Genomic DNA, 25,932 nt, shown 5'->3' with positions numbered 1-25,932 from the left:
TCCGGGGTGATGTGGGGACAGGGTTGGCACAGCAGTGCCATTGTGGTGACATCCAGCACGGTGACAGGGTTGGTACAGCAGTGCCATCGTGGTGACATCCATTGTGGTAACAGGGGTGGCACAGCGGTGCCATCGTGGTGACATCCAGCATGGTGACAGTGTTGGCACAGCGGTGCCATCATGGTGATGCCCAGCATGGTGCTGGTAGAGGTACAGCTGTCGTGGTGACACCCGTCGCTGTGACACTGTTGGCACAGTACTGCTGTCATGGTGATGCCCATCATGGTGACAGCGTTGGCACAGAGGTGCCATCATAATGATGCTCATCGTGGTGACAGTGTTGGCACAGCAGTGCCATGGCGGTGGTACCCATCACGGTGACAGCATTGGCACAGCGGTGCCATCGTGGGGATGTCCATCACGGTGACACTGTAGGCACAGCAGTGCCATCACGGTGATGTCCATCACGGTGACACTGTAGGCACAGCAGTGCCATCACGGTGATGTCCATCACGGTGACACTGTAGGCACAGCAGTGCCATCACGGTGATGTCCATCACGGTGACACTGTAGGCACAGCAGTGCCATCACGGTGATGTCCATCATGGTGACAGAGTTGGCACAGCAGTGCCATGGCAGTGGTACCCATCACGGTGACAGCATTGGCACAGCGGTGCCATCGTGGTGATGCTCATCGTAGTGACAGTGTTGTCACAACGGTGCCATGGCAGTGGTACCCATCATGGTGATATTGTAGTCACAGTGATGCCATCATGGTGATGCTCATCGTGGTGACAGTGTTGTCACAACGGTGCCATGGCAGTGGTACCCATCATGGTGATATTGTAGTCACAGTGATGCCATCATGGTGATGCTCATCGTGGTGACAGTGTTGGCACAGCGGTGCCATGGCGGTGGTACCCATCATGGTGATATTGTAGTCACAGTGATGCCATCATGGTGATGCTCATCGTGGTGACAGTGTTGGCACAGCAGTGCCATGGTGGTGGTACCCATCATGGTGACAGCGTTGGCACAGCAGTGCCATCACAGTGATGCTCATCGTAGTGACAGCGTTGGCACAGCAGTGCCATGGCAGTGGTACCCATCATGGTGACAGCGTTGGCACAGCAGTGCCATCACGGTGACCCCCATCGCGGTGACAGTGTTGGTACAGTGGTACCATCATGGTGATGCTCATCATGGTGACAGTGTTGGCATAGCAGTGCCATCATGGTGACATCCGTCGCTGTGATCGCCTTGGCACAGCGGTGCCATCATGGTGACATCCATCACGGTGACAGCGTTGGCACAGCAGTGCTGCCACGGTGACAGCCGTTGCAGTGACAGTGTTGGCACAGCAGTGCCATGGCAGTGCTACCCATCATGGTGACGCTGTAGGCACAGCAGTGCCATCACGGTGACGTCCATCACGGTGACAGTGTTGGTACAGTGGTACCATCACGGTGATGCTCATCATGGTGACAGTGTTGGCACAGCGGTGCCATGGCGGTGGTACCCATCACGGTGACAGTGTTGGCACAGCAGTGCCATCATGGTGACATCCATCGCTGTGATCGCCTTGGCACAGCGGTGCCATCACGGTGACATCCATCACGGTGACAGTGTTGGCACAGCAGTGCCATGGCAGTGCTACCCATCACGGTGACGCTGTAGGCACAGCAGTGCCATCACGGTGACGTCCATCACGGTGACAGTGTTGGTACAGTGGTACCATCACGGTGATGCTCATCATGGTGACACTGTAGGCACAGCAGTGCCATCACGGTGACATCCATCGCTGTGATCGCCTTGGCACAGTGGTGCCATCACGGTGACATCCATCACGGTGACAGCCGTTGCAGTGACAGCGTTGGCACAGCGGTGCCATGGCAGTGCTACCCATCATGGTGACAGCGTTGGCACAGCGGTGCCATGGCAGTGGTACCCATCATGGTGACAGCGTTGGCACAGCGGTGCCATGGCAGTGCTACCCATCATGGTGACAGCGTTGGCACAGCGGTGCCATCACGGTGACCCCCATCGCGGTGCCGCTGTGGGCGCAGCGCTGCCCATCACGGTGCCATCACCCACGGCAGCGTCGTCCCCTGCACGGCGGCGGTGCCCAACAGGGACAGCTCTGGCGCTGCCGCTCGTGCCGGTGGTGCCCACCCCGGTGCCATCCAGCGGTGCCGCCGGGTTCGGTGCTCCCGGTCCGGTGCTGCCATCTGTCCCAGCTGTTGGCACCCGCTGTAGCCGTGCCCGGTATGACGGCGCCGTCCGGGTGACGCCGGCGGTGCGGGGACCCTTTCAGGCCTCCGAGGCCGCCTGGGGTTTCAGCTGTGCCTTCTCCATGGCTGTGCCGTAGGGCATCGAGCGCTTGAAGAAGCCCAGCTGGGGGGATGAAGGGGGGGTCAGGGGGTGGCCCGCGCCCCCACATCCCCTGTGCCACCCCCATGCATCCCCTGGTGTCGCTTGGAGACCCCACAGCCCCGTGCCGCCCCTATGCCCTGGGGTCTTCCCTGCCCCCGCGTCCCCCATGTTCCTTCCTGGCACTTGGAGACCCCACGACCCCCCCCCATATCCTGGGGTCTCCCATGCCCCTATGACCCCCAAATCCTCCCGTGTCCCCTGTGCCCCCCACATCCCCTGTGCTTTCCGTGCCCCTGCGTCTCCCATGTCCCTTGGAGACCCCATGTCCCCCCCAATGCCACCATCTACCCTGGGGTCTCCCGTGGCCCTGCGTCCCCCACATCCCCCCACGTCCCCAGTGCCACCCACATGCCCACCCATGGCCCCACGTCCCCCACGTCCTTCGATATCCCCCACGCCTCTTGGAGACCCCACAACCCCTATGCCCCCCACGTCCCCTGCTGCCCCCACGGCCCCATACCCTCTACGCTCTCCCATATCCCCTCTGCCCCCCGTGTCCCCCCCCCACTCCCCCAGACCCACCTTGTAGAGGCCGTAGCTGAGCAGGGCGAGCAGCAGCAGCCCCAGCAGCACCGCCAGCACCACCACCCACACCGGGACCCCCGCGCTGCTCTCGGCGCGCGCCCACTGCAGCCCCGTCACCACCTGCAGCCCAGAGAGACACCCGTGGGGTCACCCCACAGCACCACCCCCCAGCACCACCCCCGACGTCATCCCTGGGGTCACACCACGGCATCACCCATTGGGGCCACCCATAGCGTCACCTGTGGGGTCACCCCGTGGAGTCATCCAGCGTCACCCCACGGCATCGCCCCCGGTGTCACCCGTGGGGTCATCACTCCACAGCACCCCCCCCAAAGTGTCACCCATGGGATCGCCCCGCAGGGCCGTCTGTGGGGTCACCCTGGAGGGTCCCCCCCCAGCATCACCCGTGGGCTCCCACCCCCAGCCCAGCCCCAGCCTTGCATAGCATCACCCGTGGGCTCACCGTGGGGCCGCCCCCAACCCCCCACCCACCCCACAGCCCCATCACTGCCCCCCGACCCCCTCTCCCATGGGTGCCCCCTCACCTGCAGACGCTGGCTGGGGTAATGGGGGGGCCGCACCCGGTATGGCAGCCGCAGCACCCGGTACTCAGCATCGCAGCGCAGCGCCTGCGCCCGCACCTCCCGCTGCAGCAGCACGAGTGTCAGCACCCATGGGTGTCGCCGACACACGTGGGCACCCGGAACCTGCTGCCACCCGTGGGTGCCCACCCACCCGCAGCCACGGATTCCTACTGACACCCACGGGTGCCCACCCTCATCTCTATGGGTACCCACCCAATGACGCCCATGGGTGCCCACCCACACCTACAGGCACCCATGGGAACCCACAGGGAACAGTGGGGACCCCCCCCACCTGGCACCCACCCTGGGGTGCCGTGACAATGTGCTTACTGAGCACCCACAGCCCCGGGGGAGGGGGAAGGGGGGAGGGGGAGGCAGTGGACCCCCAAATTCACACCCACAGGAATCCGGGGGCACCCATGGGAGACCACGACGCCCCCAGGGGACTGTGGCACATGGGTGTTATGGAGCAGGGGATGCTGGGGGGGGGGGGGGGCGATATGAGGGTCCCAGCGAAGTGACAGGGTGCTGGGGGGGGGGGATAGGGGTGTTGAGGGTCCCTATGGGCAGATGGGCTGTTGGGGGGAGGGATGGGGATTGCAGGGGGCACAGGGGGACCCAGGGGGCTGCTGGGGGGCTCTATGGGGGTCCCTGAAAGGTGCCAGGCTGCTGAGAGGGGGGATAGGGGCACTGGGGGGGGTCTTGGTGGGCTGTGGTGCTCGTGGGGGGGGGGAATGGGGATGGGGGGGTCGTTGAGGAATCCTGGGGAGTCTCAGGGGGATCTGGGGCGTCTGGGGATCCCAGGGGGTGATGGGGGGGTCCTCAAGGGGAATCGTAGGGGGGGGGTGGGGTCAGGGGGGTTTTGGGGTATCCGGGGGGGGTTTGAGGGGGGGTCCCAGCTGACCTGCAGGAAGGATTGTGCCCACAGTCGGGCGCTGAGGTGCAGAATCGCCCGCTGCTGCTTCTCCAACCCCCCCATGGGGCAGCTCAGCCTGAAGCACTCCGCCTCGGGGCAGCCCTGCGGACCCCCCCCACGGTGTCACCGGCGACGGCACCCACAGGTGGCACCCGAGGACAGCACCCAAAGGGCGATGGCACGCGTCCCAGGGTGGGGACGTGGGGATGGGGGCACTCACCAGAGTGCTGGGGGGGCCGGGAGGACCGACCCCCCCCCGCGTGTCCCGGCGCTGCAGTGCGTGGCTGTGCTGGCTCTGCTCCTGCTCCTATGGGTGGGGGGCGGGTTGGGGACCGTGCTGCGTCCCCCCCCACCCCCCGGTGCCATCCCTGCCACCTCCAGGTGACACCGCTGTCCCCTCCCATGATGCTCCTCGTTTCCCACTGCCACTCCATGTCCCCAGTGCCACCCAGTGCCACCCAGGGTCACCCAATGTCCCCAGCACCCATCTCTCATTGTCACCCAGTGCCCCCCAGTGCCACTCAGTGCCCATTTCTCATTGCTCCCCGCTGTCACCACCCAGTGCCACCCAGTGTCACCCAGTGTCACCCAGTATCCCCAGTAATCCCAGTACTCAACCCTTGGTGCCACCCAGTGACACCCAATGTCCCCCGTGACCATCTCTCACTGCTACCCAGTGCCACCCACTGTCCCCAGCACTCATTGTCACCCAGTGCCACCCAGTGCCCCCAGTGCCACCCAGTGTCCCCAGGACTCACATCTCATTGCCACCCAGTGCCACCCAGTGCCCATTTCTCATTTCTCCCCACTGTCACCCAATGTCACTCAATGCCACCCAATGTCCCCAGTGCCTCTAGTGCCACCCAGAGTCACTTAGTGCCCCCAGTGTCCATCTCTCATTGTCACCCAGTGCCACCTAGTGTCACCCAGTGTCCCCAGTAATCCCAGTATCCATCCCTTGGTGCCACCCAGTGACACCCAATGTTCCCTGTGCCCATCTCTCATTGTCACCCAATGCCACCCAGTGCCACCCAGTGCCTCCAGTGCCACCCAGTGCCACCCAGTGTCCCCAGTGCCCATCTCCCACTGCTACCCAGTGCCACCCAGTGCCACCCAGTGTCCCCAGTGCCCATCTCCCACTGCTACCCAGTGCCACCCAGTGTCCCCAGTGCCCATCTCCCACTGCTACCCAGTGCCACCCAGTGCCACCCAGTGTCCCCAGTGCCCATCTCCCACTGCCACCCAGTGCCACCCAGTGCCTCCAGTGCCACCCAGTGCCACCCAGTGCCTCCAGTGCCACCCAGTGTCCCCAGTGCCCATCTCCCACTGCCACCCAGTGCCACCCAGTGTTCCCAGTGCCCATCTCTCTTTGTCACCCCCATCCCCACGGCCTCACCGCCAGCTGCAGTCTGTCCAGGCCGTGGCTGGCACTGCAGTTCCGTGGCCCCGAATGGCCGACGATGTAAAGCACGGGTCGGTCACCGAGCATCAGGGGGCAGCTGAGCTCCAGCGTGCCGTGGCTGATGGCACTGGGACCCTCATTCACCACCTGGGGACACCGGGGGGGGGGGGGACATCGTGGAGTTGGGGCTTGGAGACATCGCAGCTGGGGTCGGGGATATGGGGGACGTTGGGTTGGGGATGTGGGGCTCCTGTCTCCAACCGTGGGACCTGCAGGACTGGGGATACGGACACCATCGGGATTGGAGACATGGGGACCCGCAGGGTTGGGGACATGGGGACCCTCGGGGACGTGGATGCCACTAGGACTGGGGACGTGCGTCTCCCCGTGGTTGGAGACATGGGGACCCGCAAGACTGGGGACATGGGGACCCCCAGAGTTCATGGGGACACCTGTGGGATTAGGGACCCTCGGGGATGGGGACATGAAGGGTTGGGGACATGGGGGGCCATCGAGATTCACGGGGACATCCATGGAGCCGTGGAACATCTGTAGGATCGGGGACACGGGACCCCCAGGGTTGGGGGCATGGACACTACTGGGACTGGGGACACGGGGACCCCCAGGGTTTGGGATGTGGGGACCCGCAGGACTGGGGACGACAGTGGGACCACTGGGATCGGGGACACGGGGACCCAAAGGTTTGGGGACATGGGGGGCCACCCCTGGACTTGGTGACATCCCCACCCACCTCATAGACGAACTCCACCGGCGGTCCGATGTCCTCCAGGTGCCGGGGGGGCTGTGGGGGCACCCAGCCAGGCTCAGGGACGGTGACAACTTCAGGTCGTGACACCCTGGGGTGGGGGGGAGAGGCTCAGCCCCACGTCCCCCCCCCCGCCTTGGTGCCCCCCCCCAAATGGTGTCACTCACCCAAAGGCAGAGAGGCGCGTGGCTGCGCGCACCTCCAGCAGCAGTGCCACCACTTCGCTCTGGGAGTTGTTGGCGTTTTTGCTGGTGGCAAATTGGGGAGGGGTCACTCACAGCCCCCCCCCCCTCTCCCTGCCCCACCACCATCTCACCACGGAGAGCTGGGGGGGGGGTCACATCTACACCCCTGCAGGACCCCCACCCACTCAATGGCCGCGGATCGGAGCCCTCTCGGTGCGTCACCCCAACCCCCAAAAATGGGACCCCCCCCTTCTGGGGACCCCCCCCCCCACCCACCCACCCACCCTGAGGTGCCTCCCATGCAGGACCCCCCCCCAGAAATGGGACTCCACCCTTTGGGGACCCCCCCCCTTTTGGAGACACCCCCCCCCCACCACCCTGAGGTGCCTCCCATGCAGGACCCCCCCCCAGAAATGGGACCCCACCCTTTTGGGGACCCCCCCCTTTTGGGGACAACCCCCCCACCCACCCTGAGGTGCCTCCCATGCAGGACCCCCCCCCAGAAATGGGACCCCACCCTTTTGGGACCCCCCCCTCTTTTGGGGACACCCCCCCCCCCCACCCACCCTGAGGTGCCTCCCATGCAGGACCCCCCCCCCCCCACCCAATGGCTGCAGATTGGATTCCTCATCATTCCCCTCCCCCCCCCCCCCAAAAATGGGACCCCCCCACCTTCTTTGAGACCCCCTCTCCACAACCCCCGAGTGACCCCCCCCCCTCCCACCCCAAGATGCCACCAAATGAGACCCCCCCTCATTACCCCCAGTTGGGATCCCCCCCCAACCCACCCCCCCACAAAGGGAATTTTCCTGCCCCCCACCCCTCCATCCAGGACACCCCCCCAGGATCCTAAATGACCCCCCCACCCCAAAGCATCACCAAAAGGGACCCCCCCAACACCGCCCCCCACTTGGTGGGATTCTCCCCATCCCCCCCCCATCCCTGGGGACCCAACTGGGACCCCCCCCAAATTCCCCTCCCCCCCCCACAACCTCCCCCCCCCCACCTGCGGATCTGCAGCTCAAAGCGGACGTTTTTGCCACTGTCACTGAGGTGGGGGATCGTGAAGCGCAGCCCCCCCCAGATCTGTGGGGACAGAAGGAGGTCGCACTGTGCCCCCTGTACCCCCCCCCACCCCCCCTTCAGTGCCCCCCCCCCCACTTTCAGTGCCCCCCCCCCCACTCACGTTGGCCCCTGCCTTCATGGGGTTGCCCAGGTCGCAGACGAGGGGGCTCGAGCCGTTGCCCCCCCCCAGCTCACAGCTCAGTGCTGAGAAGTTCTGGGGAAAATGGGGTTGGGGGGGGGGGTGGAAGGGGGGGGGGGCATCAGCGGTGCTGCCACCTCAGGGTGCCGTGGGGCAGCCCCCCAACCATAGGCACCCCGCACCTGGGGGCACCCCCACGTCCCAACCCGATCCCTGGGGTCCCCTCCCCGTACCCAGAAACCCCCCACTCAAAACTCATGGACCCTCTTCTGCTCCCCCCCCCCCAACACCCAAAGATCCCCACCCCATACTCACAGACCCCCATATAAACCCACCCACACTCGAGGTGTCCCACCCCAGGGCCCCCCCCCCCACACCTTGGGGACATCCCTATGCCTCCCCCATACCCAGGGACCCCCACCCACACCCTCCGACCCCCCCGTGTCCCCCCCATACCCAGTGACCCCCACCCACACCCTCAGACCCCCCCGTGTCCCCCCCATACCCAAGGACCCCCACCCCACACCCTTAGACCCCCCCCATACCCCCCCAATACTCAGAGACCCCCACCCCCACCCTCAGACCCCCTCATGTCCCCCCCATACCCAGAGACCCCCACCCCCCACCCTCAGACCCCCTCATGTCCCCCTTCCCCCATACCCAGGGACCCCCACCTCACATCCTCAGACCCCCCCCATGTCCCCCCCATACCCAGGGACCCCCACCCCACCCCCTCAGACCCCCCTGTGTCCCCCCCATACCCAAGGACCCCCACCCCACACCCTTAGACCCCCCCCATACCCCCCCAATACTCAGAGACCCCCACCCCCTACCCTCAGACCCCCCCGTGTCCCCCCCATACCCAGAGACCCCCACCCCACACCCTCAGACCCCCCTGTGTCCCCCCCATACCCAGGGACCCCCACCCCACACCCTCAGACCCCCCTGTGTCCCCCCCATACCCAAGGACCCCCACCCACACCCTCAGACCCCCCCATGTCCCCCCCATACCCAGAGACCCCCACCCCACACCCTCAGACCCCCTCATGTCCCCCTTCCCCCATACCCAGAGACCCCCACCCCACCCCCTCAGACCCCCCCATGTCCCCCCCATACCCAGAGACCCCCACCCCATACCACGGGGACACCCCAACGTCCCCCCGTAGCCAAGACCCCCCTCAGCTCGGTGCCCCCCCCCCCCCCCCATTACGTACCCCATGGGGGTGCAGCACCCCGGTGTACTGTGCGTGGGGGGGGGCCGCACGTGCAGCTCGGCTTCGTAAGCCCCCCCCTCACCCTGGTTGCGGGCGATGAAGGTCAGGTTGAGGCTGTTGCGGTCCCCCAGGTACACAGCACGGCGGTCCCTATGGACACCCACAGCCCTTTGGGACCCCCCCCCCGCAGACGGACCCCCAGCCCATGGAGCCCTATTGCCCCCCATGCCCCCCCCCCTTTCCCCCCCCCGCCCTTACGTGAATGCTTCCAGCTGCAGGTCAGGCACGCAGACGTTGTCCTCACCGCAGTCCAACTGGATGTGAGCCTGGGGGGGGCAATGGGGACAGTTGGGGACAGTTGGGGACAGTTGGGGGCAATTAGGGATGGAGGATGAATAGAGGACAACAGAAGTAATGGGGCACAGTGGGGATGGGGGAATTGGGGTAGGGGGAACGAATGGGGACACGAGGACAATGGAGGACAGCGGGGATAATGGGGGGTGGGGGACGATAGGGGACAATGGGGACATGGGGACAATAGGGACAGTGGGGACGGGGGATGATAGGGGACAACGGGGGCGATGGGGACTGGGGGAAAATTGGGGGGATGGGGGGACAATGAGGACAATGGGGGACAATGAGGATGAGGGGATGTGGGGGGGGTGATAGAGGACAACGGGGCACATGGGGACAGTGGGGGACAATCAAGGACATAAGGGGACGTGGGGGGAATGTAGGGAGGTGGGGGTTGATAGGGGACAATGGGGGACACGGGGACAATGGGGATGGGGGATGATAGGGGACAATAGGGGACAACGGGGATGGAGGGGACATGGGGGGATAATAGGGGACAATGGGGGGATATGGGGACAATGGGGGGGTATGGGGACAATGGGGGATGTGGGCGATGGGGACACAAGAGGTGATGGGGACGATGGCACCATGGGGTGGCACCGGGTGCACTGGTCGCCGTGGGATGGCACTGGGAGCCGCGGGGTGACAGTGGGTGACAACACACCTTGGCCTCCAGGCGGGTCCGTGTGGTGGCTGCCAGCACTGGGTGCAGCCCGTGGGCATCGGGGGGGCATGGGGGTCCAGGGCGAAGCTCAGCCCCACAGTGATGGGCGACAGCTTATCTCGGAACTCCGACTCGTTCTGCGGAGGGGGGATGGGAGCAGAGCTGTGGGGTGCATCCATGAGCCCCCACCCCCCATCTGCGCCGTGCGCCCCACCCCATACCCAGGGATCCCCATCCCATACCCAGGGACCCCCATCCCGTACCCAGGGACCCCCACCCCGTACCCAGGGATCCCCATCCCTACCCAGGGACCCCCACCCCGTACCCAGGGACCCCCACCCCGTACCCAGGGACCCCCACCCCATACCCAGAGATCCACTCCCCATACCCAGGGGCCCCCACCCCATACCCAGGGGCCTCCACCCCATACCTAGGGACCCCCACCCCATACCAGGGACTCCCATATATGCACATCTTAGACCCAGGATCCCATCCCCAGGGATCCCCAAATGCACTGTTCCCATTCTCAGGGTCCCTGCCCCATATCCAGGGACCCCCATACGCACCCACCCCATCCCCAGGGACCCCATATGAACCAACCCCGTCCCCAGGGACCCCCACCTCCCACCTAGGGACCCCCAAACGCACTTAACCCATTCCTAAGGACCCCCACCCCATTCCCAGGGACCCCCATACGCACCCACCCCATACCCAAGGACCCCCATATGAACCAACCCCATTCCCAAGGACCCCCACCCCATACCCAGGGACCTCTATATGAACCAACCCCATTCCCAAGGACCCCCACCCCATACCCAGGGACCCCTATATGAACCAACCCCATCCCCAAGGACCCCCACCCCATACCCAGGGACCCCTATATGAACCAACCCCTTTCCCAAGGACCCCCACCCCATACCCAGGGACCCCCATATGCACCCACCCCATCCCCAGGGACCCCCATAAGAACCAACCCCATACCCAAGGACCCCCCCCCCCATCCCCGGGACCCCCATACGCACCCACCCCATCCCCAGGTACCCCACCCCCACTCAGGACCCCCAGCCCCCCCACCCCATACCCGTAGGAACACAGCCATGCTGTGGCACCGTGCGCCCGCTCCGTTGGGGACGGGGACAGCGAGGGTCAGGGTGGGCTCCCGGCCCCCCAGGAACAGCGCCCGCCGCCCCCCTGGAGCCTTCAGCCCGTCCAGGGTCAGCTCCACTGCAAAGCCTGGGGGGGTGGGGGGGGGACACATACAGTGTTGGGGTTCGGTGTCCCCCAGTGTCCCCTCAGCGCCCCCCACCCCAAGCACTCACCAATAGGACCGGGGACGTGGCGGCCCGAAGCGTTGAGGCAGAAGCTGACGTTGATGCTGGGGGGGTGGGACACAGCGGGGGCACCCATGGGACCTCCCCTCCCCTTCCTCACATCGTCCCCTGCGTGTCGGTGGTCCCCCCCCCAGAGCACCCACCCCACACCTTGAGACCCCCATCCCATACCCAAAGACCCCCACCTCACGCCCAGGGATCCCCATATGCACCCATTCCGTTCCCAGGGACCCCCATATGTACACATCCCATACCCAGGGACCCCCGCCCCATATCCAAGGACCCCCATATGTACACATCCCATACCAGGGACCCCCACCCCATATCCAAAGACCCCCATATGTACACATCCCATACCCAGGGACCCCCACCCCATATCCAAGGACCCCCATATGTACACATCCCATACCCAGGGACCCCCGCCCCATATCCAAGGACCCCCATATGTACACATCCCATACCAGAGACCCCCACCCCATATCCAAGGATCCCCATATGTACACATCCCATACCCAGGGACCCCCGCCCCATATCCAAGGATCCCCATATTTACACATCCCATACCCAGGAACCCCTGCCCCATATCCAAAGACCCCCATATGTACACATCCCATACCAGGGACCCCCACCCCATATCCAGAGACCCCCATATGTACACATCCCATACCCAGGGACCCCCGCCCCATATCCAAGGACCCCCACCCCTTTGTCTTCTGGGCATCCCCACATCCCCTGGGTGTCCCCAAGCCCCCCCACGCCCCCCAGTGCCACCCACTGTCACCCCACCACCCAAGACCCCCAAATACCCCTCACCCCCCATCTCCTGTGTGTCCCCAAACCCCTCCATGCCCTTCAGTGCCACCCACCCCTCTGTCTCCTGGGCATCCCCACTGTCCCTTGGATGTCCCCAAGCCCCCCATGCCCCCCAGATGCCTCTCACCCCACTGTTCCCTGTGTGTCCCCAAGTCCCCGGTGACCCCAGTGCCCCCCAGTGCCACCCACTGTCACCACACCACCCAAGATCCCCAAATACCCCCCACCCCCCATCCCCTGTGTGTCCCCAAGCCCCCCACGCCCCCCAGTGCCACCCAAATACCCCCCACCCCCCTGTCTCCTGGGTGTCCCTGCATTCCCTGTGTGTCCCCAAGCCCCGGTGACCCCAGGCCCCCCAGTGCCACCCATTGTCACCACACCACCCAAGACCCCCAAATACCCCCCACCCCTTTGTCTCCTGGGCATCCCCGTCTCCTGTGTGTCCCCAAGCCCCTCCATGCCCTTCAGTGCCACCCACTGTCACCCCTCTACCCAAGTCTCCCAAATGGCCTTCACCCCGCATCCCCTGGGTGTCCCCAAGCCCCCCCCCGCCCCCCAGTGCCACCCCCTGTCACCCACCATGGCACGTGGACGTCGGTGCCCTCCAGGACGCAGCCTCGCTCTTCGGGGTTGAACATGGTGGGCACAACGGCGAGCGAAGCGCCGGCATGGACAATGGGGCGACCCCTGGGGACAGCGTGTCAGGAACAGGGGGGGCACCCAAGGGACACCCAGGGGACGCCCCCCACCCCCCGGCTGGGTGATGGCACCCACCTGAACACCACGGCCGTGTCCACCCCAAAGGCGCCCACCAGGAGGTCTGTGGGGAGAGGGTGAGGTGGGGTCAGCATGTGGGTGGTGGCACTGGGCTGTGGGCACCCATGGGTGGCACTGCCGGGGGGTGGTGGGTGTCCCCAACCCATGGGGTGGCACTGCTGGGGGGTGGGTGCCCAACCCATGGGGTGGCACTGCTGGGGGGTGGGTGCCCAACCCTATGGGGTGGCACTGCTGGGGGGTGGGTGTCCCTATGTCCCTATCTATGGGGTGGCAACGTTGTGGGGTGGGTGCCCATGGCTATGGGGTGGCACTGCCATGGGGTGGGTGCCCCTATCTATGGGGTGGCACTGCCATGGGGTGGGGTGTCCCTATCTATGGGGTGGCACCGCCATGGGGTGGGTGTCCCTGTGTCCCTATCCATGGGGTGGCAATGCTGTAGGGTGGGTGCCCATGGCTATGGGGTGGCACTGCTGGGGGGTGGGTGTCCCTATGTCCCTATCCATGGGGTGGCAACGCTGTGGGGTGGCTGCCCATGGCTATGGGGTGGTGGAGTGGGTGTCTCCAGCCATGGGGTGGCAATGCTGTGGGGTGGGTGTCCCTATCTATGGGGTGGCACTGCCATGGGGTGGGTGCCCATGGCTATGGGCTGGCACTGCTGGGGGGTGGTGGGTGTCCCCAACCCATGGGGTGGCACTGCTGGGGGGTGGGTGCCCTATCTATGGGGTGGCAACGTTGTGGGGTGGCTGCCCATGGCTATGGGGTGGCACTGCTGGGGGGTGGGTGTCCCTATGTCCCTATCCATGGGGTGGCAACGCTGTGGGGTGGGTGCCCATGGCTATGGGGTGGCACTGCCATGGGGTGGGTGTCCCTGTCTATGGGGTGGCAATGCTGTGGGGTGAGTGTCCATGGGGTGGCAATGTTGTGGGGTCCATGGCTATGGAGTGGCAATGCTGTGGGGTGGGTGCCCCTGTGTCCCTATCTATGGAGTGGCAATGCTGTGGGGTGGGTGTCCCTATCTATGGGGTGGCACCGCCATGGGGTGGGTGTCCCTGTGTCCCTATCCATGGGGTGGCAATGCTGTAGGGTGGGTGCCCATGGCTATGGGGTGGCACTGCCATGGTGTGGGTGTCCCTATGTCCCTATCCATGGGGTGGCAACGCTGTGGGGTGGGTGCCCATGGCTATGGGGTGGTGGAGTGGGTGTCTCCAGCCATGGGGTGGCACTGCCATGGGATGGGTGTCCCTATCTATGGGGTGGCACTTCCATGGGGTGGGTATCAATGGCCATGGGGTGGCAACGTTGTGGGGTGGGTGCCCATGGCTATGGAGTGGCAATGCTGTGGGGTGGGTGTCCCTGTGCCCCTATCCATGGGGTGGCAATGCTGTGGGGTGGGTGCCCATGGCTATGGGGTGGCACTGCCATGGGGTGGGTGTCCCTGTGCCCCTATCCATGGGGTGGCAATGCTGTGGGGTGGGTGTCCCTGGCTATGGGGTGGCAATGCTGTGGGGTGGGTGTCCCTGTGCCCCTATCCATGGGGTGGCACTACAGTGGGGCGGATGTCCCTGGTCATGGGGTGGCACAGATGGGGCCGGGTGCCCCACATTACTGATGGGACAACTGGGATGGGACGTCCCCACCCACGGACACCTGTGGGGTGGCACCAATGGGGCCGGGTGCCCCCTAAGATCTATAGGGCTCCTGGAGCTGGCTGTCCCCGCTCATAGGGTGACAACCACGGGTGACGTCGCTTTACCCCACATCTCCTCACCCGGGTATCCGTTGCCATCCAGGTCGGTGTCCCCACGTAGGGCGGCCCCAAAGAAGTCGGGGTTCCGGCCGGGCGCCCACTGCCCCCTCAACACCTGGGCAGGGTGGGGGTGCAGCCCGGCCCCCCTCCCGCTGTAGATGTACACCAAACCCCGGCGATCCTCGGCCCCCAGCGGGGCCCCCACCGCCACATCTGGACACCCCCCCCCCCCCCAGCACCGTCAGTGGAGCTGTAAGGTGGGGAGGGGGTCCTCTGTGCCACCCAACCCCCCTGAGCATCCCATGCATCCGCCCCCAAAGCCCACGTACCCCATGTACACCCCCCCATGGCACCCTACAGCCCTGTGCCCCCCCCAGTAACCAAGGTACCCCATGAACACCCCCCCATGGCACCCTACAGCCCTGTGCCCCCCCCAATAACCAAGGTACCCCATGAACACCCCCCCATGGCACCCTACAGCCCTGTGCCCCCCCCAGTAACCAAGGTACCCCATGAACACCCCCCCATGGCACCCTACAGCCCTGTGCCCCCCCCAATAACCAAGGTACCCCATGAACACCCCCCATGGCACCCTACAGCCCTGTGCCCCCCCAATAACCAAGGTACCCCATGAACACCCCCCATGGCACCCTACAGCCCTGTGCCCCCCCCCAATAACCAAGTACCCCCATGAACACCCCCCATGGCACCCTACAGCCCTGTGCCCCCCCCAATAACCAAGGTACCCCCATGCAGCCCCCCCATGGCACCCTACAGCCCTGTGCCCCCCCCAATAACCAAGGTACCCCATGAACACCCCCCATGGCACCCTACAGCCCTGTGCCCCCCCCAATAACCAAGGTACCCCATGAACACCCCCCATGGCACCCTACAGCCCTGTGCCCCCCCCCAAATACCCAGATCCCCCCCCTGCAGCCCCCCCATGGCACCCTACAGCCCTGTGCCCCCCCCCCAATAACCAAGGTACCCCATGAACACCCCCCCATGGCACCCTACAGCCCCGTGCCCCCCCCCCCAATAACCAAGATACCCCCTGCAGCCCCCCCATGGCACCCTACAGCCCTGTGCCCCCCCCCAATAACCATAGTACCCCATGAACACCCCCCCATGGCACCCTAAGCCCTGTGCCCCCCCACAATAACCAAGGTACCCCTGAGACAACACCCCCCATGGCACCCTACAGCCCTGTGCCCCCCCCAATAACCAAGGTACCCCATGAACACCCCCCCATGGCACCCTACAGCCCTGTGCCCCCCCCAATAACCAAGGTACCCCATGAACACCCCCCCATGGCACCCTACAGCCCTGTGCCCCCCCCAATAACCAAGGTACCCCCTGCAGCCCCCCCATGGCACCCTACAGCCCTGTGCCCCCCCCAATAACCAAGGTACCCCATGAACACCCCCCCATGGCACCCTACAGCCGTGTGCCCCCCCCAATAACCAAGGTACCCCATGAACACCCCCCATGGCACCCTACAGCCCTGTGCCCCCCCCCCAATAACCAAGATACCCCCTGCAGCCCCCCCATGGCACCCTACAGCCCTGTGCCCCCCCCCCAATAACCAAGGTACCCCATGAACACCCCCCCATGGCCACCTACAGCCCTGTGCCCCCCCCCCCCATAACCAAGATACCCCCTGCAGCCCCCCCATGGCACCCTACAGCCCTGTGCCCCCCCCCATAACCAAGGTACCCCATGAACACCCCCCCATGGCACCCTACAGCCCTGTGCCCCCCCCCCATAACCCAGGCACCCCCACGAACCCCCCCCATGGCACCCAATGACACGGTCACCTCCCTGTACCACCCACAGCACAGGGACCCCTGCAGCCCCCCCCCCACCTCCCCCTATTCCCCCCCCCATGCCCCCAGCACTCCTTTATACCCCCCAGCCCCCCCCCAACCTGTGTCCCACTGCCCCCAGTGCCCCCACCTCCCCCCATCACCATACACCATGGGTCCCCCCCCGCCCCCCATCCCCCATCCTCCCCCCCCTTGACCCCCCACCCCCCCCCCCCCCCACCACCTGAATCCATCCAGGTCGAGGTCCCCCAGCGCAGCGATGGCGCTTCCAAAGCGCCCGAATTCCTGGGGTCCGGTGAGGGCCATGGTGGGGGTGGGGGGCATGGAGGGGGGGGTGGGCAGGGGTGGACCCCCCCCCTGCAGGTACAGGTACACCCTGCCCACCTCCTGCACTCGCCCGTCCCCCGTGCGCTCCATAAAGAGGGGGGCCCCCACCAGGAGGTCGCTCAGCCTGCAAGGGTCAGCGCTCAGGTTTTTTTGGGGGGGGGGGGGAGGGGGGGGGGGTCCCAGCACCCACATAGGGTGGGAGTTGGGGGGCTGGGGGGGGGGGGGGGGCCACGACTCACCCATCATTGTTCACATCTGTGGCTGCCACCGCGTAGCCAAAGTACGCTGCCATCTGTTGGGGGGGTGACGGAGGGGAGCCTAAGGAGTGCCCCCCCCCCACTATGCAGGGTGCCCCCCCCTGCCCCCCCCACTATGCAGGGTGCCCCCCCCTGCCCCCCCCCCACTATGCAGGTGCCCCCCTGCCCCCCCCCCACTATGCAGGGTGCCCCCCCCTGCCCCCCCCACTATACAAGGTGCCCCCCCTGCCCCCCCCCACTATGCAGGGTGCCCCCCCCTGCCCCCCCCCACTATACAAGGTGCCCCCCCCTGCCCCCCCCACTATGCAGGGTGCCCCCCCCTGCCCCCCCCCCACTATACAAGGTGCCCCCCCCTGCCCCCCCCCACTATGCAGGGTGCCCCCCCCTGCCCCCCCCCCACTATACAAGGTGCCCCCCCCCTGCCCCCCCCCAATATGCAGGGTGCCCCCCCCCCCCCAACTCTAATCTGCCCAGGGGGGTTCCCATTGTGCACCCCCCCCCCCCCCGGACCCCTATGGGTGCTCTCATCCTATACAGCTGCTCCCCAACGTGCATAGGTACCCCCCCCCGCCCCCCCCCCATGGGTGCTTCCGCTTCACATCGGGGGGTGACCCCAGACCCACATGGGTGCCCCCCCACCTTGCACAACCCACCCCCCTCCCAGCACTCCCATTCAGGGATCCTATGGGGCCCCCATCCCCCCCCCTCACCCCAAACCCCCACAACCCCAAACCCCCAGCATCCCCCCCCAGCACCCCCCCCAAACCCCCAACCCCCCCCAAACCCCCATCCTCCCCCCCTCAAACCCCCATCAACCCCCCCAAACCCTCATCACCCCCCCACAATCCCCCCCCAGCACCCCCCCCAACCCACACAACCCCCCAAACCCCCACCCCCCCCAAAGCCCCAACCCCCCCCCAAACCCCCATCACCCCCCCAACCCTCACAACCCCTCCCCCAGCACCCCCCCAAACTCCCACAACCCCCCCAAACCCCCACACTCCCCCCAGCCCCCCCCCAACTCCCCCCCCCCAAACCCCCATCACCCCCCAAACCCTCACAACCCCCTCCCCCACCATCCCCCCCCATCACCCCTCCCCCAAATCCCCCCTCCCCCCCCCCCCAGCACCTCCCTTACACCCAGGGATCCTATGGGCTCCCCCCCCCCCCCCATGGACCCCCCCCACCCCCAAAGCCCCCCCCCCCCCACCCACCTGCTCCCCTGAGAAGTTGTACAGCGACTTCATGTTGGTGCCATTGAGGATGGTGACCTGGGGGGGGGACACAGATGGGGGACACTGAGGCACAGGGAACCCCACAGCATCCCCTGTCCCGCCCCCCCCCCAAAAAACCCCCCCCCACGCCCCCCCTTCAGCCTTACGTAGCCATAGGTGAGGTTGCCCTTGGGGACACCGGCCACAAAGTCTGCAAAGGGACAAAGTGACAACATGAATCCATGTCACACCCAGCTGGGGGGGGACACTGTGCTGTCCCCCCCTCCCCCCCCCCCCATCACAGCACCCACCTTGCGTTGTGTCCCCGCTGAACTCCCCAACTGCCACCGAATACCCTGTGGGGTCAGAGGTGTCACTGGTGTCCCCACCCCTCGTGCCCCACAGCCCCCACGCCACCAAACAGTGTCCCCTCCCCGCCTCCCCACGTCCCTTCCCATCCCTGATGTCCCCCATGTCACCACGTCCATCTCATGTCTGTCTGTCTGTCCCCACGTCCCCATACACCACCCCGTCTCTGATGTCCCCCACGTCCATCTCATGTCCGTCTGTCCCCATGTCCTTGTCCCCATGTCCCCACACACATCTCTATCCCTGACATCCCCATGTCACCACGTCCATCTCATGTCCGTCTGTCCCCATGTCCCCACGTCCCCAAACACCACCCCATCAGTGATGTCCCCCATGTCACCACGTCCATCCCATGTCCATCTGTCCCCATGTTCTCATCCCCATGTCCTCGTCCCCATGTCCCCACACACACCCCCATCCCTGACATCCCCATGTCACCATGTCCATCTCATGTCCGTCTGTCCCCACGTCCTTGTCCCCATGTCCTTGTCCCCATGTCCTTGTCCCCATGTCCCCACACACACCCCCATCCCTGACATCCCCATGTCACCATGTCCATCTCATGTCCGTCTGTCCCCACGTCCTTGTCCCCATGTCCTTGTCCCCATGTCCTTGTCCCCATGTCCCCACACACACCCCCATCCCTGACATCCCCATGTCACCATGTCCATCTCATGTCCGTCTGTCCCCACGTCCTTGTCCCCATGTCCTTGTCCCCATGTCCTTGTCCCCATGTCCCCACACACACCCCCATCCCTGACATCCCCATGTCACCATGTCCATCTCATGTCCGTCTGTCCCCATGTCCTTGTCCCCATGTCCTTGTGCCCATGTCCTTGTTCCCATGTCCCCACACACACCCCCATCCCTGACATCCCCATGTCACCATGTCCATCCCATGTCCCCCATGTCCCCATGTCCCCAAACACCACCCCATCAATGACGTCCCCCATGTCACCACGTCCATCTCATGTTTGTCTGTCTGTCCCCATGTCCCCAAACACCACCCCATCAGTGATGTCCCCCATGTCACCACGTCCATCTCATGTCCGTCTGTCCCCACGTCCTTGTCCCCATGTCCCCAAACACCACCCCATCAATGACGTCCCCATGTCACCACGTCCATCTCATGTCCGTCTGTCCCCACGTCCTTGTCCCCATGTCCTTGTGCCCATGTCTTTGTCCCCATGTCCCCACACACATCCCCATCCCTGACATCCCCATGTCACCACGTCCATCTCATGTCTGTCTGTCCCCATGTCCCCATGTCCCCAAACACCACCCCATCAGTGATGTCCCCCATGTCACCACGTCCATCCCATGTCCATCTGTCCCCATGTCCCCCACCCCATCAGTGATGTCCCCCATGTCACCACGTCCATCTCATGCCCATCCGTCCCCACATCCTTGTCCCCATGTCCCCACCCCCCCCCCATCCCTGACGTCCCCATCTCCCCACATCACTGTGTCTGTCTCACACCCACCTGTCCCCACGCCTTCGCCTCAATGTCCCCCCTGTCCCCATGTCCCCCGTCCCCCCCCGCCCCCACCTACCCATATAACTGTCATCATAGGTGGCGGCCGCCTGGCGAGTCTGCAGCTGCCCAGCCACGTCCTGGATGAAGTATTCGGGGTAATGTGAGGCAGCAATTTGCTCCTGCGTCGCCGACATCACCTGCCCTGGGGGGGGACGGGGGGGACAGGACACCTCAGCACCCATGGGTGGTGGTGGTGGGGGGGGGGTATTTATTTGGGGGGTCATGAGGGCATTAAGGGGGACACGGAAGGGTACAGGAGGGGGTTTGGGGTGTGTTTCGGGGCAGCTGGGGGTGTTGGGGGGGGGTTGGGGGCAGGCAGGGGTACCTGGGGGGGTATTTAGGAGCTTGGAGGGGTATTTGGGGGTTTTGGGGGGGGGTCTCACCTTGCCAGAAGTAACTGCCAGGGCCCCCCAGGAGCACACGTCCAGTCTGCAGAGACACAGCTGCTCAGCCCAAGGACCCCCAGTGCCCCCCCACTATACGCCCCCCCACCCACATACACCCCAACACCCCCCTGCACCCCCCCACTGCCCCAACACACCCCCCTTTAACCCCATCACACTCTGCCCCCCCCAGAGCTGGGGGTCCAGGGACCCCCATCCCCACAATACCCCCCATATTCCCCTATAGCCCCCCACCCCATACCCCCCATATTCCCCTATAGCCCCCTACCCCATACCCCCCATATTCCCCTATAGCCCCCCATCCCCCCCCCACCCCCTGTGCCCCCACCTGGGTGAACTCCGCACTGAACCCCCCCTGGCAGTAGCCCTGCCCAGCTTCAGAGTTCAGGTCTGTGGGGAGAGAAATGGGGGGGGGGGGGGGGGGCAGTCAGGACTTTGGGGGGGGTGTTGGGGTCCCATGGGCCAGGAGGTGCCACCCCTCTGGGTGTGGGGCTGTCCAGGGTCCCATGGGTGTCACCCCCCCAAATCTCAGGCATAGGGGATACTTAGGGGGTGGTCCCACGGGTGCTGGGGGGGTCCCAACAGTGAGGGGTCACCCCAGGGTGGAGGGGGGGGTCACCCGTGGGTAGTGGGGATGCTTGGGGGGGGGTCCATGCGGGTGTCACCTCCTGATGTCAGGCTTGGTGTGGGGGAGGAGGGGAGGCAGCGGGTGGGGGGAGGGGTCCCATGGGTGCGGGGGGGTCCCATTGCGGGGGGGGTCCCATGGGTGGGGGTCCCACCTGAGCGGCAGGGCGCGTACTCAACGAACTTGGAGAAGTTGCCGATGGAAAGGAAGCAGGTGCCCACCGGGTCCCGCCCCCCCTCGTCTTTTATGGGACGCCAGCTGTACAGGGGGGCACAGGCCTGGGGGGGGTGGGGGGCGCAGGTAAGCGTGGGGCACAAGGAGGGCTCTGCATACGTATGCATACAGTGCCCCCCCCCCCCTTACAACCCCCCCCCATACCAGGATGGATGCGTTGTGCGCCCGCACCGTGGCCCCGAACCACTGCAGGGATTTGTACTCCATGGGGTCGGGGTTCTCAGTGTTGTTGCCCCCAAAATCATTGGGGTGGCTGCGGGTCCCTGCGGGGGGAGGGGGGGGGGAGCACACACATAGGGGTCAAACCCAACCCCCCCCCCCCCCCCTCCCCCCAGCTCAGAACCCCAACCTCAGCTGCACACCCCCCCCCCCTCCCGAAGTGCCCCTGGGTTTATGGTTAACCAAGCGGGCACCGCTCAGCCATGGGGCCAAGGCCACAGCAGGGGGGGGACAACGTGGGGGGCACAAAGCTGTGGGGGGGGGGCAGAGGGGTGCTGGGGTTACGTGGCTCTGCCCCCTGGACGCGCTGGCCCCGTGCCTGCAGCTCCTGCCCCCAGCTGCGCCCGTCCCCATACCTGGCTGTGCCCTGTCCCTCTATCCTGTCCCTGTGCCACCCCACAGCTGATCACATCCCGGCCCCACACCCAGTGTCTTCTGTCCCCAAACCCAGCTGCGCTCTGTCCCCTGTCCCCGTGTCATCCTCACAGCCATCCCCACCCCACGGCATTGTCCCATCCTTGTTCACATCTCCGTCCCCATCGCCAACCCCACACCCCCGTGCTCAGCCATCCCCATCCCTGCCCCCAAATCCTCTCCCTGTGCTTCGTCCCTCCCCACCCCATGGCTTCGTCCCATCCTTGTCCCCATCCCTGTCCCCATTGCCAACCCCAGATCCTTCTCCCCATCCCCATCTCTGTCCATATTATTTGCCCCCATCGCTGCCCCCACCCTCGTGCCCACCCCCATCCCATCCCATCCCATCCCATCCCATCCCATCCCATCCCATCCCATCCCATCCCATCCCATCCCCATCCCATCCCCATCCCTTACCAATATGGTCGAAGTCAATGGGGGTGCACTCAGTGCTGGGGGGCCACGGGCAGTGGTAGACGGCCCCCCCCTGGGTGACGTTGGGTTGGCTCGTGTTGGCTTTGGGGGCCCCCACCAGGATGCTGACACTTTGGGGGGGGGGAGGGGGGACAGGAACACAGTCAGGGAGGGTCACCGCATGGGAATGTGGGGACGTGGGAATTCCCATGGGAATTGTGGGGACCCGGGGGTGTCCCGTCGGGGGGGGTCACGGCTCTGAGTCACCAAAACCACCGACGGTCGGGGGGGGGGTGGGGGTGGGACGGGACACGTGGGGGAGGAGGGGGCACGGGGGTGGCTGGGACCCGCAAAGACGGGAAATGGGGACCCTCAGCACTGCGGTGGGATGGAGGAGAGGGGTCCCCAAAAACACCCGGGGGGGGGGGGCGGGTGGGATGTGTGGCGCCCTGAGGGCCCCATCACCGCCAGCCCGGGTCGGGGGGGTCCGGCCGAGCTCCTTCACAGCTCCCCCCCTCCCCGAGGCCGTTCCAGGCTCCGGTTACAGGAAGCGCTCCGGGACCCCCGGCGGGGGGTGGGGGTTCGCCTCGGTGGGGCCGCCGGGGGTCCGGGACGGAGCTCAGCCCCCCCGCCCTCCTTCCGTTTCCCGGTTCCCGCTCCCCATCCCGTTCCCGTTACTCATTCCCGCTTCCCCATCCCGTCCCCTTTTCCCGTCCCGTCCCCCGGATCCGCTTCCCGTTCCCCATTCCCCGTCCCACTCCCGTTCCCCGCCCCACTCCCGGTTCCCCATCCCCGCTCCCCGTTCCCCGCTCCCATTCCCCGCCCCGGGGCCGCCTCCCATCCCTTTGGGGCCGCTCCCTCCCGCCCCCGTTCCCCGTTCCCGTCTCCCCGTCCCGTTTCCCCCCGCCCCGTTCCCGCTGTCCGCCCCGTCGGGCGGTGCCGGTTCCGCCCCATTCCCGGTACCTGTGGGGTCGGGGCAGGTAAAAATCCAACGCGAAACCGAAGAGGGACCCGGGGGACCCCCGGAAAGCGAAGGGCCGCGACGTCTCCAGGTTGAAAGCGACGGCGGACGGCAGCAGCAGCGACAGCAGCACCGGGAGCAGCGCCCGGTAACGGAACCGGCAGCACCGGGGCCGTCGCGGCGGGGCCGGGGGGGTCATGGCGGAGCGGGGCTGCCCGGCTCAGCGCTGCCGCCCGCTTCGGAGTCCCCTCGGAAAGTGCCCGGGGGGGTCCGGGCCGCCCCCGCCCCGCCCCGTCGTGACTCACCGGGGAGGAGCCACGGCCCCAAAGCACCGGGACCGGCACCGGAGCGGCTGCGAGGGGGGGACGGGGACAGAGGGACCCCGGGATTGGGGACACCGGGAACGGGGACAGACCGGGGGGGAGGGGGGGGGGGCAGGAATTCCCCGGGGGGACACCGGGATGACGGGGCACCACGAGGGGACACGGGGATGGAGCAGCGGGATTCCCCGGGGGGGGGACGGACACTGGGAGAAGGGATACGGAGCTGGGACAGCCCGAGGGATGGGGAAAGTAAGGGGGACATCGGGAACGGGGACATCGGGCAATGGGACAACCCAGGGGACAGTGGGAAAGTTCGGTAGGATGGGGACAGTGGGATGGGGACACTTCAGTGTGGGGACGGGGACGTTGAGCACTGAGAACGGGGATATTCCAGTGGGACACTGGGGAGCAAAGGGGTGGGGAGACAGGAAATGGATGGGAATATGGGATGTAGGGACATTGGGACACGGGGATATGGGGACATTGGGGACATCGGGACGTGGGACATGGGGATATGGGGATATAGGGATGTGGGACATGGGGATACGGGGACATTGGGATCATTGGGACGTGGGGATGTGGGACATGGGGATATGGGGAGATGGGGATATGGGGACATTGGGGACACTGGGACGTGGGGATATGGGACACGGGGATATGGAGATATAGGGATGTGGGACATGGGGATATAGGGACATTGGGATCATTGGGACGTGGGGAGGTGGGACACGGGGATATGGGGATATAGGGATGTGGGACATGGGGATACGGGGACATTGGGGACACTGGGACGTGGGGATATGGGATACGGGGATATGGGGACATAGGGACATTGGGGACATTGGGATGTGGGGATATGGGACATGGCGATATAGGATATAGGAATATGGGGATATGGAGACAAGGGGATATGGGGACAAAGGGGATACAGGATATGGGGATATGGGATATGAGACATGGGTCACTGGTGGGGGGAGTGGGGCAGGAGGGTGAGAGCCCAGGGAACACAATGTGGGGACATGGGGGCACTGTGGCAGGGAGGGGACAAAAGGGACGCTGCAGCTGGGGGACAGTGGGGGGGGGGGGGGGGGGGGGGGCACAGGGCAGGAAGCAGACGTGAGTGGGACAGTGAGGGGACACCGCGCCGGGAGGGCCGGAGCCGCTTCCAGGAAGGAAATGGTGGAAACGGAGCTGAAGCCGTTCCCATACGACTGTGCTGGGGGGGCTGGGAACCCCCCCGGACCCCTCCCCAAAAGGGGGCAGTGCCCGAATGCAGGGTCGTTGTGCAAGGGGTGCCGTTACCCCTCTGTGCAAAGGGCGGCAGCTGGGGACCTGCGCTTGGCCAGTGTGCAAATGCGTCTCCCAGTGTGTGCGGGTGGGTGGGTGGGTGGGTGGGTGTGCAAATCCGCCCCCCCCGATGTGCAAGCGTGCAAATACGACCCCAACGTGCGAGTGTGCAAATGCCCGCCCGCCTCCCTCCGCCCGCGTGTGCAAATCCGCACGTTTCCCCACCGCGCAAAAAGCGCTGAGCGTCGGCTGTCTGAGCGTGCAAGGTTTGCACGTTTCTCCCCCCTCTACTCGTGCAAGAGGTGCCCCCCCCCCGCAGGGCCCCGTGCGAGGGGCCGCGGTGGGAGGGGGGCCGTGCAAGAGGGGGGGTTGGGGGGGGGGGTCGGGGCCTCGCACGGCTGCTGCGGGGCCGCCGCATTCCTGCGCCGCTGATGCAATGGCGGCCGGCGCAGCTGGGCAGGGGGTCCGGGGGATTTGGGGTCGGGGGGGGGGGGGGAGACACGTGAGGGGACGTGGGGGGACGTGGGGGTGTCCCTTTGTCCCCTGTGGTGTGGATGGGACGGGAGCCCCCTGCCCACTGCGCAGCAGTGCATGGGGTGCTGCTC

At 65.9% G+C, this 25,932-nt stretch overlaps 1 protein-coding gene across 1 annotated transcript; it reads right to left on the bottom strand.

Annotated features, from left to right (window-relative positions):
* Positions 1-1,430: 1,430 nt before the first annotated feature.
* ITGA5 (integrin subunit alpha 5) lies at positions 1,431-24,066 on the bottom strand. The gene is given in 32 exon segments (XM_085212082.1): positions 1,431-2,394; positions 2,956-3,078; positions 3,504-3,605; positions 4,447-4,560; positions 4,679-4,765; positions 5,855-6,007; positions 6,612-6,717; positions 6,794-6,874; positions 7,818-7,897; positions 7,998-8,090; positions 9,230-9,264; positions 9,267-9,379; positions 9,488-9,555; positions 10,248-10,300; positions 10,303-10,384; positions 11,329-11,480; positions 11,567-11,622; positions 12,971-13,078; positions 13,166-13,211; positions 14,937-15,142; positions 16,965-17,192; positions 17,308-17,360; positions 18,540-18,596; positions 18,707-18,750; positions 18,851-18,895; positions 20,463-20,588; positions 20,830-20,875; positions 21,179-21,240; positions 21,630-21,753; positions 21,854-21,972; positions 22,760-22,887; positions 23,720-24,066. Coding segments are annotated over 32 exon segments (3,171 nt in total). The 5' UTR covers positions 23,917-24,066; the 3' UTR covers positions 1,431-2,310.
* Between the last annotated feature and the right edge of the window lie 1,866 nt (positions 24,067-25,932).

Source organism: Meleagris gallopavo, chromosome 31 (genome assembly GCF_905368555.1).
Source record: "Meleagris gallopavo chromosome 31, MGAL_WU_HG_1.1, whole genome shotgun sequence".
Lineage (NCBI taxonomy): Eukaryota > Metazoa > Chordata > Aves > Galliformes > Phasianidae > Meleagris > Meleagris gallopavo.
Note: the sequence above shows the minus strand (reverse complement) of the source record. Positions and strands in the feature narration are given on the sequence as shown.